General features: G+C 40.4%; 1 protein-coding gene across 1 annotated transcript in view; it reads left to right on the top strand.

Moving 5' to 3' along the window:
- LOC118114004 (CUB and sushi domain-containing protein 3) overlaps nt 1–16659 on the top strand; it is a 216408-nt gene that overhangs the window by 124721 nt on the left and 75028 nt on the right. Inside the window, exons 35-41 of the mRNA XM_035164185.2 lie at nt 6422–6546; nt 6732–6828; nt 8245–8349; nt 12699–12817; nt 13961–14030; nt 15795–15911; nt 16200–16409. Of these exons, the coding sequence (XP_035020076.2) occupies nt 6422–6546; nt 6732–6828; nt 8245–8349; nt 12699–12817; nt 13961–14030; nt 15795–15911; nt 16200–16409 (843 nt within the window). The remainder of the gene's footprint in view (nt 1–6421; nt 6547–6731; nt 6829–8244; nt 8350–12698; nt 12818–13960; nt 14031–15794; nt 15912–16199; nt 16410–16659) is intronic.

Consider the following 16659-nt stretch of genomic DNA (forward strand, 5'->3'; position numbering starts at 1 on the left):
ACACACAAGCAGACAGACAGAGAGAGAAAGAGAGGGGTAAATGATGGTCTTCATCCCCTACATTGAACGGAGCATACAACAACCAGCGGAGAAAGCAGAATCGCGGGCTGACCGGCGCGGAGAAATGCGCGTCCGGTGTGAACAGCCAGGCGGCTGCGCGCACGAGAATTAAAGCTGCGCTTCGGGGTGCTTCCGCGTCCGGTGTGCACCCGGCGTTAAGCAGCAACAGAATTAGTTCCCCAGGGAAATTGGTTGAAACAAAAAGTTGAACCTGAAAATTTTATTTCTAATTGCAGAGTGGCCAAAAACATGACTCCAAACACAACAATATGCTGGTTGGAAAATAAGAATCTGTCTGCTAACAAGTTCTCTATATCAGTTAAACGTGATGATATGTTAATGACATGTTTATAAGTGGACAAAAAATATGTTATTGCAGCTTTAAGTAACTCAATCACGTACAATCACTATCTGTTTTGCTATATCCACAAGTTAGTTTCATAATGTTGACCTTACTGGAAGTAGAATGACATTATTTCTTTGCAGAACCACATTGTTTAGAGTAAATAAAGTCAATAAATATGTGTTATAAATAATGATTGAGAGGAAGTGTTATCAGGCTTTTAAATGTTGTAGCTGGATGGATAGAAGTTTTGATATTACGGGGTGGAAAAACAAAAGTAAATCAAAGAATGCGAATGCTACAAATACCGCTTTAGCGATTATCATCAACACAACATAAGACAGCAACTCTTCAACAAAAGTAGTCATAGGATATCATATCGTTTGATGTAATTTTATTCAAAAGCTTCATAAATCAAAATGATGGGTAGACAGGAACCAGAAATCTGATTTATTTTGATATTGCCAGAAAATACAAGGAAACTGGTCGGTATGCAGGAGCCATAGAATTTACAGTCACATTTAATGGCCTATATGCAAAGTGTGGATCATCCACTGAAGCGAAAAAAATCTCTCTACATGTTTTTTTGGCTCGAACCTTTGCGCATAAAACCCTTCCCTCATAAATACAGAATGCATAGCATGAGCAGATTTGCATGCCTTGTCGGCACACACTGTTACCAGACATGTATATACACATGTGGAAGGACATGCACTAGGTCTCACAGAGACACCCACCTGTCTACCTTGGGAAGATAAAGAACCACAGATGAAGTAGGCAGAAATCTATTGAAGTCAGGCCTTGTGCCAGACAGCAAATAGTTCCAGCTGGTGAGTGCAGGAGATTTCAAGCCAGGGTTCATCCGAGTTTACTGCCAAGTGGTGAGCGAATAGTGGTGGCACGTGCAGTTCCATTTTAAACATAGTGATTTTTATCTGGAGATTGAATCTGGCTGCGGCGTCTCCCCCAGCGGCAGTGTACTCGTCCAGAATAATGGATATAGTTTCATGGAAGCTTCAGCAAAAACACCATGCTCAATTACTCAAGGCCACTTTATGAGATATGACGGTATCAGACGCTGCTCTTCTGTGAGGTACCTGTGTTTTAGAAGATAGATATCCAGCTCCTTGTCCGGGCTGTGATTGACCCGGCGCGTCATGCTACACTTGATATGCTTTTCAGTTCGCAAACACAAAGCTGCCGATTTACTGCTTTGGTGTTGAGTTGTGCTCACACCACATTTTATCCTGATTTAATTATCCTCACCTGAATGGTTCCATAATTGTTGGCTGACCTCTGTGTGGAGTTTATGGAGAATGGTTGACTTGAATAAATAGATGTTTTTGCTGGTACCAGGTGGAGTTTGACTTTGCAGTCAGCATTTTAAAATGTATGTAATGTAGCTGAACTGGATTTTTCAGTGTCATGTGTAAATTATGGAATTTCTTCAGTGGACATTAACTAGGGTCTTATGCTGGTTACAATAAAACATTTAAAACCAGTTTTCTGTTGGTTTGTTACCTGCACAACAGATAGAAAGGCAGCTGAATTTCACAGATAGTAATTCAGCTCTGATTATAGAAAATCCTGACTGCCCAATATTACATAAGCTCACAGATTGCCATGATTCATACTAAGTAAACCCACACTGTGGATCTCACTGTTGGCTCAAACTCACTTCTGTGAAGGTGTTAACAACTAAATGGTGTCGTGTTGAGCTTGTTTTCTAACAGTGGATTCCTTTTTTAGAATAACTTTCCACTACCATTTTAAGTGTCTCATCCCGGTCTGGAGCAGAAGCAGAAACACTCTGAGGTCATGCTATTTTTAGGATTTTACTTAAGTTCCTGTAATGACAGTGGAAATTATTGCCTGTTTGACTAACACTGTATTTAGTACTTTTTTTTTTTTAATCAAGAATGTAAGCGACACAAATTCAAGTACAACATAAAAGAACATTCACCACCCACTGCATACAGAGAGCAAATCTCTGTTTTGTAAATAGTTTTCAAGTCATTAGGCTGTGACGTTGTTTCATTTTGCTCAATTTATTATACATAATAACTTTGACCCTCTGGCTAATATGGACCATTTCTTTGAGCCTCCAAAAACACTATTTGTCCTAAATATGGGAGCAAAAGCATTTTCTCCTTATTCAATTTCCAATTAAAATGCTTTACATAATTTTGGTAGTGTTTAGTTTTCCATAGTTGTCTCACACTCTTTCATAAAATAAACTAACCTTCATAAAATGACAGGGGTGTCAGCTTCAATGCTTATTTTATTTTATTTGAGGAACGTTGCACTCTGCTTCTTAAAGAGAGACATATGATGCTGTAGCAGATATACTAACTATGATTTTTGTATGAAGTTTGCAATTATCTCACATTTTGGATGAATTATATGAATATTTATCAGTGAATAAACAGTTGGCAGTTTTTTATTGTACAGTCTATGTATACATTTAATCTAGAATGAAAGTAACATTAGTAACATTTATCCTGAAAATATATGACAAGCCATTCAGGAATACATAATTAAATTATCACAAATTTTTAACACGTTTGTTTTACACTACAAACATTAAATCCATTGAGATTTTTGATTTCTCGATAACAGCACTTTTAATTAAAAGTCCCTGCATATCAGATGGTGCAGAAAGGTGTCTCATAGTGTGTGTGGTCCCCAGGCTTGTCTACCTGTGGTATCTGACATATGAGCCTGCCGCAGATTGAGAGGGGCGGGGGAGCGTTTTATGAGTGTCATGATTTTTAATCTTGCTCCACCAATTACATTAACTGACAGCTCGGGGAGTCAAAGGAGCCGTTAAATTACACTGAATTACTGGGTCTTTCCCTGAAACGAGTCCGTTGCTTGTTGTCAGGACTGTGGTCTCTTGCAATAAGCATTTAAGTTTGTTATTCTTTGAAAAAAAAAAAACGTCATTATTTCCCTGGACTTTATTTCAGATGTGAGGTTTAGAACTCATAATCATAATGAAAAACATAATTGTTTTCATACTCTGTACCTCTATTCTCTTCATTTAATTTTGGAAATCCAGCAGGAAATGATAAAACAGAAAACAAATACAAATTAAATAGTCTGATTACTCATCACATGCTATTATTATTATTATTATTATTATTATTATTATTATTGTATTATTATTATTATATCATTATTTAATGCATGAAGACATCCAACCTTCAAGGAGCCTTTAACCAATCTCCACAGGTCAGTTCACTAAATTTCATAGGCTCTGACCTTCATCTTTCATTTGCCCAGCAGAATTCAAAACAATTACACAAGCTGCTCTCCTTCAGTTGTGTTGTAGGAGTTAATCGATTTCAGTGCAGATTCCTCCACGTGTGACATGCGTAAGCTGAAGATGACATTGCTGTTGCAGTCATTAAGTGGAAGTGTGATTGCTGCACTGTGTCATTGCTCTGAGGTACAGCACAGAAGTCATTTCCTCTAATGTGCTACTCGGAGTGAAGGAACAAAGAAAGTCACTTTGGCAGGATTCCTCGACCATGTGTTATGAGGGCAGATATCACCTGTAAAATATTGATAAGCTTCATATTGTGGCAAGCCCATAGCTAAAAACGTCCGTGTGTGGTTTTCCCTCGTTTCTAGCGAAAGCATGTTTTATTTCTCTGTTGATTCCCAAGTCTCTTGTCTTTCACATGGAAGCCTCCAGTGGCTGCATCAACAACAGTAATTTCCATTGACCTGTACAGGGTAAAGCCCTGTCCTTGACAAATAGCATGTGGTTCTTCATTTTGAGAACACATTGTACTACTCTGCTGAAGGGCTTCCTCCGCTCAGAGTGACAGCTATCCTTATGTTCCCTCACTGTAGGGGAACTGTTCAATACGACTGTAGCTAACCATGGATATCAGAGGGCTGATGCTGCAGTTACTGGGGTGGATGTAATGGAAGACAGATGGTCTGTTGTTTCCCTATCCTGCAGTTATAGCTTTAGAGAATCTAAGATACACTTGTATGTGCTGTGTAAAGGTAGAAAAAGAAAAAAGAGGAGATGGTACATTTTAGTAACTGGCTTTAGATCTTCACACCACAGAATCTGTCAGCGGAGCAATGGATTGTGACCGAGCAAAGCAACAATGAAAAAGCAAGTACACTTCTGCAATCAGACCTATTGTGATGATAAATGTTTTTGCTGGCTCTAATGACAAAGTCATAAGAGCCTGATAGGTAATAACATGCATTAGCCAGCATGACCTTGATTAACTTCAAACATGTGGAAGAAGATTTGCAGAATTGCAGACTATGGGAATGTTTCCATGGAGCCTGCGAGTGCTGAAGGTTGTGCAAACCCACAATTCATCCAGTTCACAAGAAACCTCAAGTGGACTTTCTGCAGACTTCCAGAGAGTGTGCCTGGGTTGTAGACTTTACCAGACGCCACTGAACTACCCACAATTCATTTGGGTACATGACTTCTGAAACTAGTTTTACCAATTACAAACTAAATGAACTTATTATGAATGTGTAAAACATTGACTTTATTAAGATGCTACTTGAAGTATAGTAAGCCAGAAATGTTATTAAACCACATTATGATACATAAATATCTTGAACTAAAGGCTCTAGAAAAATCTAAATACTTTTTATTATTATAGTCTTTAATTGAGGGTAACCTGTAAATCTGTGCAATGTAATGCCATAAGAAATATAGTAGTCGAAAGACAATGATAAAGGCAAAACCAGCAGCGACCACTATGTACACAAGTTGCCTGTGTAGACTGGATGTGACGATGGTGAAAATGTCATTGTACGTCCAACTGAAATCCACAAGGTCTCATTCCATAAGTCCAGAGGGTGGATATTTGGAGTCAGTCTGTATTTCTAATGGAAGGGAATTCAGTTGTCTATTTTGTTGAGGGTAATAAACGAAATGATTGTGGTCTGCAAAGCTGGGTTACCACAATCCTTAATGGGCAAAGAGTGAAGCCAAACACTATGTACAACATAGCTGGCCAGATACAAAGCCAATTGGCATCCATCTGAAAAGCAATAAAGAAATTGAAGCTGTTATTGCCCTTTCCTCATTTTTTTTACCAATTCTCAAATCCATCTCAGTGCCTGCCAGTGTCACCATGACCAGGCCACTGACTCCAATTCAACATAAATCTGAGAGCTGAGAGGCTCAATAAATATGTTACTTGTGGCACTGGAAGAAACAAGGTCCGTGCATGAATAGCATTCACAATTGAAAATATGTGATTTGTGTTGCCTCTGCAAGATAAAATTACACATCAGGGTTGAACTGTTTACTTCCAAGGAAGCGACAAGTGTGTGCTGCAATGCAGCGCTCTGAATATTACAATGCAGTAATATCATGGGGACAAGGAGGCATATTCTAGTAAAATAACAAAATTAATATACACGACATACTGAAAGTGGCCATCATGGCTTCATCATGAAACTTAGTTATTTTACAGTCATTTCAAATCTACACACTAATGCTAATTTACGATAGCTGGAATGATACTTTTGAATATATATATACCTAATATTACTCTGTTTTTTAATGTGCAATATAACTCTTCACATGCAACATTATCATATTATAATAAAAACAAAATCATGTGCAATCTTCCATATTACTCCTGTTAGCATTGCTACTTACTGACACTTAAGCGTATTAGTTTAGTGTCTCACATTGTATATTTTATTGTTCTTTGATATCTATTGTTATTTCTATTAGACACTGGTTCTACATTTACTCCATATAAACTTTATAATTTAATTTTGTATTTCTTAGACCTAACACCATTTTGTTTTATTCTTATGCACTCTATTGTATATTGTGTGATGATCTTGGAGCAAGCTGGCACAAGAATCTCCCTCGAGATGAATAGTCGCTCATATCTTATCCATAATGCTCGGCCCATCATGACCCCTGCTCACTCCTGGCTCTACAGGTTCTTTAGACATCCCATCTCTCAGCCTCGTCGTGAATCTCTTTCTCTCCTCTCGTTCTTTCTCCAGTTCCCTGTGGTGGAGCATTAACTGACCGCAGAGGCACCATCCTCTCTCCTGGATACCCAGACCCGTACGCCAACTATCTGAACTGCGCCTGGAAAATCTCCGTTCCTGAGGGAGCCGGCATCCAAGTGAGGGGACACAAATACAGGCCTTAGTATCGTCATGTTTGAAAAGAGATAAGGATTTGATGGATGGACTTAACTAAGTATTAAACTATGTATTTGCACCATTTTAACTAATGTTTTCTTATTTTTGTATTTCCTGTATTTTTCATGCTCTTTTTGGTAAGTATTAAGTCGTCTTTCCTTTTCAGATTCAAGTTGTGACCTTCGCCACAGAACACAACTGGGACTCGCTGGATTTTTTTGACGGGGTTGATGGCAATGCTCGGAGGCTTGGTAGCTACTCAGGTAAATCTGATACAACTGAATTTAACTTGTCAGCTTCCTCTTGAATTTCAGTCACGGACGTTACAGGGCCCCGGCAGCAGACTGATGTGTTGATGGAGCTGATTGCATTTGGCATGTCCTTTGAGAAGGCTGTCTAAAAACCAGTTAAAGAAGTCGAACAAAAATACCCTTCTTCGCTCACACAATGTTCTTATCTGTAGTAGAGTTCTTTTTTAATGTAGTCTCCGTTTCAGTCTGGAATTTTACAAGTGCACTACTGTTGCCTCAAGGCTCACACTAATGAACATGGTGCTCTTGCTACATGGTAACCTCCTAAAGATTTGCCATGCATAATTTTAGATGCTGAATCCTAGTTTAAGATGGACTGGTGTAGCATAATGACCCTTTACCTCTATACTGGTATACTATCAGTTTTATGAGACTACAATAGATGTAAAATTTCTCATATGGTGGATAACTCATTTTTCAACCAAAGCCTTTACATTCAAATAGCTCCACTGTACAGCTCTCTCTGTGCAGGGAGCCGCGGCGTTATTAAAAGGGTGAAATGGTTCAAATGGCTGGAAATACATTTTATTGTGGGGTTAAGTTAGAAAGGTGATTACAATTATATGGAAATCGAGAATATTAGTGTTGACATTTTAGCACAAAATATTGTGTAGTGTAAATTTCCCAGATACTGAAACAAGCTTGTATGGGTTTGAACTCAGGAGATTTGAATTAAAACAAAAAATATGGGGAGAGCATGTGTGAGCCATGCAGTTTAAAGGGATAGTTCACAAAAAATGAAAAAAAATATGTTTTTAATTTTTCCATTAACTATTCCTTTAACCATCATTATCTAATCATGTAAGTAAAGATATTAGAAAATATTAAGTTACTGTGTATATTATGTTGTATACACTGTGACAAAAATCCATATGCTGGAGTGTCCCCAAAGTTGCCCGAACGTGCCCAAATTGTCCCTGACGGCTGTTCCAGCAGTGTGTCCTTGACGTGGGATGCACTGTATGAATGTGTGTGTGAATGGTAAAAACTGTACTCAGAAAGAACTTCAAGTGGTCATCAAAACTAGAAGAGATGCTATATAAATAAAGACCATTTATTTTCCCCAGAATTTATTATACCACTGTCTTGAAATTACAATCTTTATATCTTCTTTATAGCAGCATTTTTCCTGACACAAAACACATAAATATATTTATTTTTTAAGATAGATTCTGCTTTTACTTTACTACAAACTATTTCCCATCATATATATGAAGCACTTTGTTCTTGCACCATGATTTCAGTTGTACCTGCTGATGAACTCTGTAACTCATTAAGCAAAGTGAAAAGGCTGCTGCCAGTATATGTCCACGTGTTATACATTTTCACATGTCTAAATTTAGAATATATCTCCTTTATATTGTACAGGTACGACAATTCCCCAGCTGCTGAACAGCACATCCAACAACCTGTACCTGACCTTCCAGTCTGACATTAGCGTGTCCGCCGCCGGCTTCCACTTGGAGTACACAGGTATGAGGAGAGACGGCTCGTCTGGCTGCCTGTCACTTTGTCTGCTGTCTGTATCTATGTGTCCATCTGCTGCTGACTTCCAGCAGCTGCAGAGGGTTATAAGAAGTTAGAGGGACAGCTGGTTTGGGTGGCACAGTTGGGCAGACAGAGTTTGAGGGAGTGAATATGTGGGCACGTTTTAGTTTTTTTAACTTCCTCTGTATGTCCACTAATTTTCAGTCTTTGTATCTGCTTCTCTGGCACTCGTGGTATTTCCAGATGGTGTCATGTTTAAATCCTCCCCTCAATTTTAACTTACTGGGCCTTCATCTGTTTCCATTTAATGAGTAAATTTGCTAATCTCTTAACAGGCTATTCACATAGGGGTTTATTTACTGATGAGCATTATAAACATTTTAAGGCGTGTAGCTTGCCCCAGAGGAGCGACTTATTTACAAAGTCCTTCAATTCAAAAACTATATAAATGAAAAATAGGGATGATGCTGGTGATGCATGGAGCTCTTTGCACTTATTTAATAATACTGTCCTTTGAGACCATCTTCCCATGGTTATTTACATCTCAGCCAATTTCCCTTTGTCTCTTTTAATGTCAGGGGAACTTCCCGTGGTTTTATTTTGTCTCTCCAAAGTTGAATGAATTCTAAGCTTAAGCCTTCTTCGTTTCCTCCTCCTGTTTGTCTTCCTGCTGGTTTGTTACTTACCCTTCACGGACACATTAAAGAAATCTACAGACTTGTGTAGCTGTGGGAAACCCCTTTGTCACTAACTTTCTGTGAGGTGCACGATGTCGTATAACAGTGCAACCATCGGGAGAGGGGAAAAGAATAACTTCATAATGTTCAGTGTGTCGGAATGAGGATCGCGGAGCTCAGCCAGCAGGTCCAACTCTGAGATTCCATTCACAGCGCAACAAAAGAAACACACGTTTTTATGTAAAATCCGCTCCCACAAATGTGTTGCAAAACAAAAGAAGCATGAAAAACATTGCTGTCACAAAATGTGTCCTCGCTGTCAGCGGTGTCAGTCCGCGAGCATCATCCCACTGTTGAGAACGATTTCACAGTCATGTCTCTCGCAGTCAGTGTTTCGTTTCCACAACACCCTCCTCTTGCTTGGATCCACTCCGCAGCCATGTCTCTCAGTGGGCTGCTTCCTTTCTGCCCTAACCCCCCTCCCCCACCGCCACTACCTACTGCTGTGAATCACTTCAGTGCCATGTCTCAACGTCAGCTCTCTCCTTCATGACTGTCTTACACTTTGCCTCTGCTGCCCCTGTAAAGTGCATTTGCTGATTCTTCGTGTAAACCGCAGGTTCCGGTCGTCTGTTTTTCTCTTTCTGTTTCTATTCATGTTTTTTCTGGCTTGCCTACATTCCTTAGGCAGACAGCGTGCTGTAGTTGAAAACACTTTCACAAGCAATATGGCGATTTGCATCCAAAATAACATCCCACACTGGGCGTCAATCACAGCATACTCTAGAGACCTATAGTATTTCCATTTGAATTACATAGAGAGATTGTGACAGCACAAGTTGAAAAGAAATTCAAATGCCAGACACAGATCTGCTTGAAAACACACTTTCCAGGTACACTCATATATGTATAGGTCTTAGTTTGTACACTTATAATGTTACAAATCTTACGTGCACAATCATTTAAGATAAGCAGAAATCACCTGGTCAGTATCTGCATTTCATCCCTTGATACCTGTAATCAAGTTTAGCATGTTTCTTACCTGAAAAGTAACCGCAGACTGTTGCTGGCAGAACACAAACTGCAATAGTATCATGTATCCAAAACAGCCACTCATGTGGCGACAATACAATCTATAAATCATGACTCTATAGAGGTCAGGGGTTCCCTTAATGCTTACATCAAACATAAGAATGGGGCAAAAAAAGTAATCTCAATGAATTTGACCGTGGCCTGATTGTTGGTACCAGATGGGCTGGGTTTGAATATTTCTGAAAGTGATCATCTCCTGGGATTTTCACACACAACAGTCTCTAGGATGACTTCAGAACAGTGCAAAACAACTGAAAAACATCCAGTGTGCAGCAGATCTGTGGACAGAAATGAGGCTCAAAGGAACAGAATGGCTACGGCGACTCAGATGACCACTCTTCAGAAGTGTGGTGAGAAAAGCATCAGAATGCACCACACATTGAACCTTGAGGTAGAAGACCACATCAGTTTCCAGTTCTGTCGGCCAATCACACAAATCAGAGGCTGCAGTAGGCACAGGCTAATAACCAAAACAGCTGAAGACTGAAACGCGTGGTGGGATCTGATGAATCTGCATTTCTGCTGAAGCTGCAGGTGGTAGAGTCAGAATTTATCATCAACAACATGAATCCATGGACTGACCTGCCTTGTGTCAACAGTCCAGGCATGTGGAGGTGGTGGTGTAATGGGTTTGGGGAAAGTTCTCCAGACAGACACACTTAACCCCAATCAACCATTCTTTGAAAACCAAAACGCATCTGAGGATTGTTGATGACTGTTATGGCCACAATTGACCATCTTCTTATGTTCACAACATGATGATGCTCCTCCATGCCATAAAGCAAAAGTAGTTTCTAACTGGTCTCATGCACATTACAGGACCATCATTTGCATTTTCAATCTTTGAGTCATTGATGCCTATTTTCAGTCTTTTAATCAAAGTAAATGTGGATGCACTGCGTTATGAAACATTTCAGTCATCTCACAGAATGCTGCAGAGGGGAGGCTGATTGCTCTCTACAGTTAGGACACATAAAACATTCATGAAACTGTTTAATTTATTGCCGCATTTCACTTGGATGTCAAACTTACTTTATTGCAGCCTTGCATTGCAAACATTGCCTTCATGAATCCTGTCACCGAATCTTCTTGAAATCACAAAAATCTAAGTGGTTTTCCCAAAAGTTGTCAAAAATAATCGTTTTACAGTTTTCACGTGTGACGTTTAGTTACCTCGAAATCATCACATGTTGAAGAATCCTCCCACTCCTCCTGTGTTGTGGTTCTTCTTCAGTTGTATCTGTGGCTGCTCTTGTTAATTCCTGTTAAGAGCCTCACAGCTACTGTCTCCTCCCACTCAAATATCCGTTCTAACTTTCACTCGATGCTAAGCGGGGCGGCCTATAAATTGTTCTGAGTCCTGTGTGGTCATGTGGTCCCTGCTGCCATGTTTACATTCATCCACCCACATACTGCCCTGTTAACGCATGGAGTGGGCTTTTGTGTGTGTGTGTGTGTGTGTGTGTGTGTGTGTGTGTGTGTGTGTGTGTGTGTGTGTGTGTGTGTGTGTGTGTGTGTGTGTGTGTGTGTGTGTGTGTGTGTGTGTGTGTGTGTGTGTGTGTGTGTGTGTGTGTGTATTGTTCTTTTGAGTGAAGTGTTATCTGTGCCCACAAATAGGTGCGATACTTTGGTCTTTTTTTCTGCTGCTGTGTTTGTATATTCTCCTTCACACTACTACTCACACCATGACCTGCTTTCTAATAATGTATCAAAGATAAAATGTCTGTATGAATGTATATGTGCTTTTTTTTTAGTGTTATTACAAAGGTCCCCTTTCCATCATCTATCTTTTATTACAGCCAGAGCAGTGCAGCAGCATATTTTAATGTGGGTTTTGCATTCAATCGGTTCAGTTGGTTAAAAGACAAAATAAAAATTTTCCAATGCTGTATTTCATTGAATAAATGCTTGATGGATGTCTCGATGAATCAAATCAAAATCTATTTATCTTTTATTTATTTTGATATAATAATATACTGTATTTTTGTCACCCGAGGACACAGGAAACTCATATTTATGTCATTACCATCTGCCATTACCGTTTTTCCAAAGCTGGGATCACCGTTGCTTGTAAGCTCTTAAAACACAAAACATGGCCTCTCTATACCTGGCGAGTGGCTTTGTAATCACTTTGTTCCCATGGAGGTGCGTGGTTCTGTCGAGTAATACTTCAGGGATTGCATTGTAATTTCACAGTGATTGCTCCAGATCACAGTCGGAAGCATTTGCGATTACAGCCACCAGTAGAACCGCTTTGTGACTTGTCCCAGTTTCTAAACGTTATCATGAAGGGAAAGAAAAAAAAAATGACTTACTCAATTATTATACAATTACAAGCATATTAAAATGAGGCTCTGTGTAATTACATGTTAAAACGTTTGGTGTTAATTTAATTATTCCCTTTTTCTCCACAGGTATTGGATGATTAAATATAAATGATACCAATAAATATTTGCAATGGATGAAACGATATCAAATGCTTTGATATACGTTACAGGTCTTAAACCCACTTTGTGCAGAAGAATGATTGCTGTCCACACTTGTGTGTTGTGACTATGTCCTAAGCAATAGGTTTGGATTCGTGCCCAGAGCCGCTGCCTCCCAGTAACGGCCTAAGAGTTGGCGACCGCTACACTGTGGGTGACATGGTGTCCTTCCAGTGTGATCAAGGCTTTTCGTTGCAGGTAGGTGAAAGCATCCAGTGCTGGTAACACAGATATCCAGCATTCATACATTCATGACTTGTGAATCATATCTACCTGCCTGAAGTGACAGTTTCAAGGAAATACCCTTAAAAGGAATACAAGGATGAGTTGGTCAAAGACGCGTCACTAAGTACATTTTCTATGACATTTGTGTGTGTCGGAGCGGAACAGTAAGCGCGGGCAAGAAATGCCTGAATGCTCATGTGGGGCTACTTTCCATGTGTTAATGCTTGTATCTTTATTTGTTAAGTGTGTGCGCGCCGATGTTCGCGTGAGTGTGTGCCACCGCAAAAGCAGCTTTAAGTTCTTCCAATCCTCCCTGAGTAGATACTGCAGCTGTGGCGTTTTGAGCTGTAGAACTTTCCAAGGCCACGGGCAATGGATTGTGTTAACAGTTGCCTCACTAATCCCACGCTGATTTTATTCCCCGGCCCGGGTATTCACTTCTTTTTTACATTCTCTCCGGACCAACCAGCAACTTCTTACACACATCTTCAGGCTGAGTGTCTGAACGGCAGAAAAAGATAGACACCATTGTGGAAACAAAAGCCACATGTATGGTTGGGTCTTTTGATTGTGTGTGTGTGTGTGTGTGTGTGTGTGTGTGTGTGTGTGTGTGTGTGTGTGTGTGTGTGTGTGTGTGTGTGTGTGTGTGTGTGTGTGTGTGTGTGTGTGTGTGTGTGTGTGTGTGTGTGTGTGTGTGTGTGTGTTCACAACTATGTTTTGTAGATCACTGTTTCAAGGTTTGGCTTCAGGGTGTTTTTTAAAGAACTTACTTGTACATTTTACAAGTATCTTGTCCAAAGATGATTTTAATGGATCAAAACACTGCTCTGAATATTTTAAGAAGGATTAACTTGTCACTTATAATTTAGCTGTAAGACAAGTGTAGAAGCAGGATGTAGCTCATCTCTATGTAGAAGGTGGTACCCTTGCCCGGCTAGCGGCTGAGAGGTCCCTCTCCTGCTCCTGATATCATCAAATATTTACACACGAGACCTTGAGAGGATGTTCAGAAATCCCAAAACAGAACAAAGCATCAGAAAATCTGATGCAAGCACCACATGCTTAATATTTTCGGAGGAAGTGAATATACTGTTTGTTTGTTTCTTCTCTGAACAGGGTAATACATATATTACCTGCATGCCTGGCCCCGTCAGAAGATGGAATTACCCCGTACCTCTGTGTTTAGGTAATATATTCTTTTATTCTGTCTGGTATCGTCAGCATACAGGGTTTCAATGAGGTGATATTACAGACGACAAAACCACATTTGTTGCATCAAACAGACTCACTCTCACTTTCTGTCTTTTTCCATTTACCTTTTCTCATTGGCTTTTTCCTTGTTCATCTTTTCTACTTGTCTTTTTTATTATATTTCTCCCATTCTAATACTTGAGTCATACACAGCCACACAATACATCAGTATCCTCACAGAGGACCTGTTATTATATTAGGGAAAGCAACAATTTCATTTTCAGATCAGGGAAGGGGATGATGGGTGGGAGTGTGTGGCTTGGGGGAGGAGTTTATGAATTTTCCCTTTCAGTTGAAAACCAATAAGGCTTTGCATCATCTCAGTGTGTTATTAGATTTTTTTGAATCCCCCCGATGATTCTCTGGTCTCCCCCAACACATCTTCTGAAGTTGATTGGCACGGTGACAGATGCCACAGATGCCACAGATTACTAAGGAAGTGCTCCACTTGGGAAACGGTGAGGTGTTTCGACACCTCACCGTTTCCCCCCAATTACACATGTAGACAAACATGCACACGTGCCAGTGTCAGCACTGTTACACACCCTTGCATATGAACACAGGCAAAAAAAATGCACTCGTTCGCACACAGACACACGTTCACTGTGCTCTTCATGTAAATGATCTGTCCCTGTGGTTTTCACAGTTCACTGCAGACATAAATCCCAGCTTTGCAGTTGACAGCCCTTTTCTTGTATGCGTGTGCTCGCTCGTTAGCCCACTCCTCGCTCGTCTGCAGCATAAGCTGATCCCAACACCCGAGGATCTGTACTCACTTTGTTGCTGATAAACTTACATCAAAGTGGTTGCATGCCCTTGTACTAAACAGTAAAACATCCTCATAAGTGCCTCTTTGTTTTCTCTTTATACACAAGCAGGTAAAGCAGGTTTCCCCCACTTGGATCACAGTTACATCCCAGGGTAGTTTTAGCCTAATTCTGGCTTTTTGTGATAGTCCCCGGAGAAATGGCAGCAGTACCCCCCCTCCCTGCTGGGCTTAAGATGGTAAAAAAGGGGAATGATCCAGCTACAAGTTTACATTGATGCCTCTGGTGGCTGTAATTGTATCACACCTTGGTGTTTATGTAAGAGTAGGGCATGTGCCACAGGAGGAGAATAGGGGATTGAGAGTAACCTTCACTGCGAGCTGAAGTGTTCTCTAACACACATTCAAAGAGAAGAGGTGGGCTGTTGCAGGGGGAGGGTGAAGTAATCACTGCCACCGCTGAGCACTGGGGTGCTGTACTGAATATTGACTCCCTCATTTATTGTAATTTAAAGCACCACCAAACAAGGAATGTGCCTCAGTCTGTTATCTTTTCACAAATGCCCTTATGGAGCGTAATCCACACAGTCAAGCAGAGATGTACAAGCACAAGTCACAGACACGCTCAGACACTGATACATGCACAACACTTCATTTTCTCTCTCACCCACAAAGCTGCCCTATTACAGCCTGCACATAAACACATAGAACACATGTTTGTGAAAGCATGTGGTTAATGCATACCCAGCCCCACTATTCTTTCCTTTTGGTACACATACCCAGAAATCATGCATCTACTGTAATCAGAGACACAAAGCTCTCGCCCTCCCTGGATATTTAACACCTCAGTCATTGTTTTTCTTTATTTTTATCCCATTGAGCTTTTCCGTGGATAAGTGACATTTTCTTTTTTCCTTGGTCTGTCTCCCTCAGCTCAGTGTGGCGGGTCCATGACAGACTTCAGCGGCGTCATCCTCAGCCCAGGCTTTCCAGGGAATTACCAGAGCAGCCTGGACTGCAGCTGGAGAGTTCAGCTCCCTATTGGCTTCGGTCTGTCATCACACCCTCTCTCTTCTCCTTTCTTCTTCTCCTCTTTCTTTTTCTTACATGTTCTGCTAGTTCTCATGACTTCTGTGCTGCTTTCTTCTGCATTGCTCTGTTATTCGCCTCTCCTCTCCTCTCCTCATTGTGTTAGAAAATAACCCTCTTGTATGTATGCTTTAAACATTGAATTTGAAATATAGTACTTAAAAGGAAGATACACATTCACTCACCTTTGTTTTATTTATATATTCATGAAATGTTTCCATACATTAACCCATTCCTTCTGATTTTTAGGGATCCATCTGCAGTTTCTAAACTTCTCAACAGAGCCTGTTCATGACTATCTGGAGGTCCGCAGTGGAAGTCTGGAGACGGGAACAGTGATTGATCGGTTCAGTGGCCCCATGGTGCCCAACTCCCTCTTTAGCACCACACACGAGACCACACTGTTCTTCCACAGCGACTACTCCCAGAACAAACCTGGCTTCCACATCGTCTACCAGGGTGAGGAGCTGAGTCCCCATGGCAAAGTAAAAATCGGGTGTTATCATAGCGGCAGCTTAAAAAGCGGAAGATTGAAAAGTTAGCTAATAGAACACTTAAAAGACCATCAGTCAGGTCGGAGACAGATCAGGGACAGCGATTAGTCCTGCAAGGCAGACACTTCTACTGAGGTGGTAAGATTACAAAAGTGTAAGGATAAAGAAATCAATACTGACTTCTGTTGAGACACTCAATAGCATATATGATTGAA

Source organism: Hippoglossus stenolepis, chromosome 8, assembly GCF_022539355.2.
Source record: "Hippoglossus stenolepis isolate QCI-W04-F060 chromosome 8, HSTE1.2, whole genome shotgun sequence".
Lineage (NCBI taxonomy): Eukaryota > Metazoa > Chordata > Actinopteri > Pleuronectiformes > Pleuronectidae > Hippoglossus > Hippoglossus stenolepis.